This window comes from Myotis brandtii, unplaced genomic scaffold, assembly GCF_000412655.1.
Source record: "Myotis brandtii unplaced genomic scaffold, ASM41265v1 scaffold1057, whole genome shotgun sequence".
Classification (NCBI taxonomy): domain Eukaryota; kingdom Metazoa; phylum Chordata; class Mammalia; order Chiroptera; family Vespertilionidae; genus Myotis; species Myotis brandtii.
In genome coordinates, this window is record NW_005353568.1 from 81,353 (window position 1) to 82,007 (window position 655).

General features: G+C 63.2%; 1 gene segment (V, D, J or C); it reads left to right on the plus strand.

Moving 5' to 3' along the window:
- Positions 1–655, plus strand: part of LOC102248173 — a 37,965-nt gene that overhangs the window by 18,148 nt on the left and 19,162 nt on the right. The window contains 1 exon segment of the C gene segment in view: positions 355–447. Within this exon segment, the coding sequence occupies positions 355–447 (93 nt within the window).

Here is a 655-nt window from a genome sequence, read left to right on the forward strand (position 1 = left end):
GCTGAGCTGGGCTGAGCTGGGCTGGGCTGTGCTGGGCTCTGCCTGGTCCCACAGGGAAGTGCTGTTTTCTGAGATCCACCTGACTTGCTCAGTTGAGCTAAATGTACCCCATCCGTGAGGAAGGTTGTCCTTGGCTGGCGGGTGGAGATGGATGAGGTAGAATGCATTTTGTTTGATTTTGTAGACAGAGATAAGATGAGTTTCACGGCTTGAAATGTTCTATTCTGGGCTCACCTGGGCCAAGATGGACCCAGGTGGGCTCCCTGGAGCTGAGCCTGGACTGGGCTGGGCTGAGCTTGGCTGGCTGCACAGAGCTGGGCCCGGGTCCGACGGGCTGAGGTCTGGGGTTCCCAGGCCTGGCGAAGGCAGGCGGGGTCACTGCTGAGGGCGGGCCTGAAGCGGGCTCCCTCGGGCGGTCAGCAGGGAAGCCTGGCTGGTCAGTGAGAGGTGGGGTGAAGGGGCACCCTCAGCTGCAGAGCGTCCAGCCCAGTAGCAGGAGGTGGGGGTGGGATGGGCCACACTCATGATTCCTATGGGTTGGGGGCCTCTGGACCCCAGGCCTTGGTGGGGGGGCTGAGGGTGGGGGCAGAGGAGACATCTTGCTGATCCCTGGGGGGCTTGGGGTCCCTGCTTTCCAGTGGGGGGGGGGCGCGGT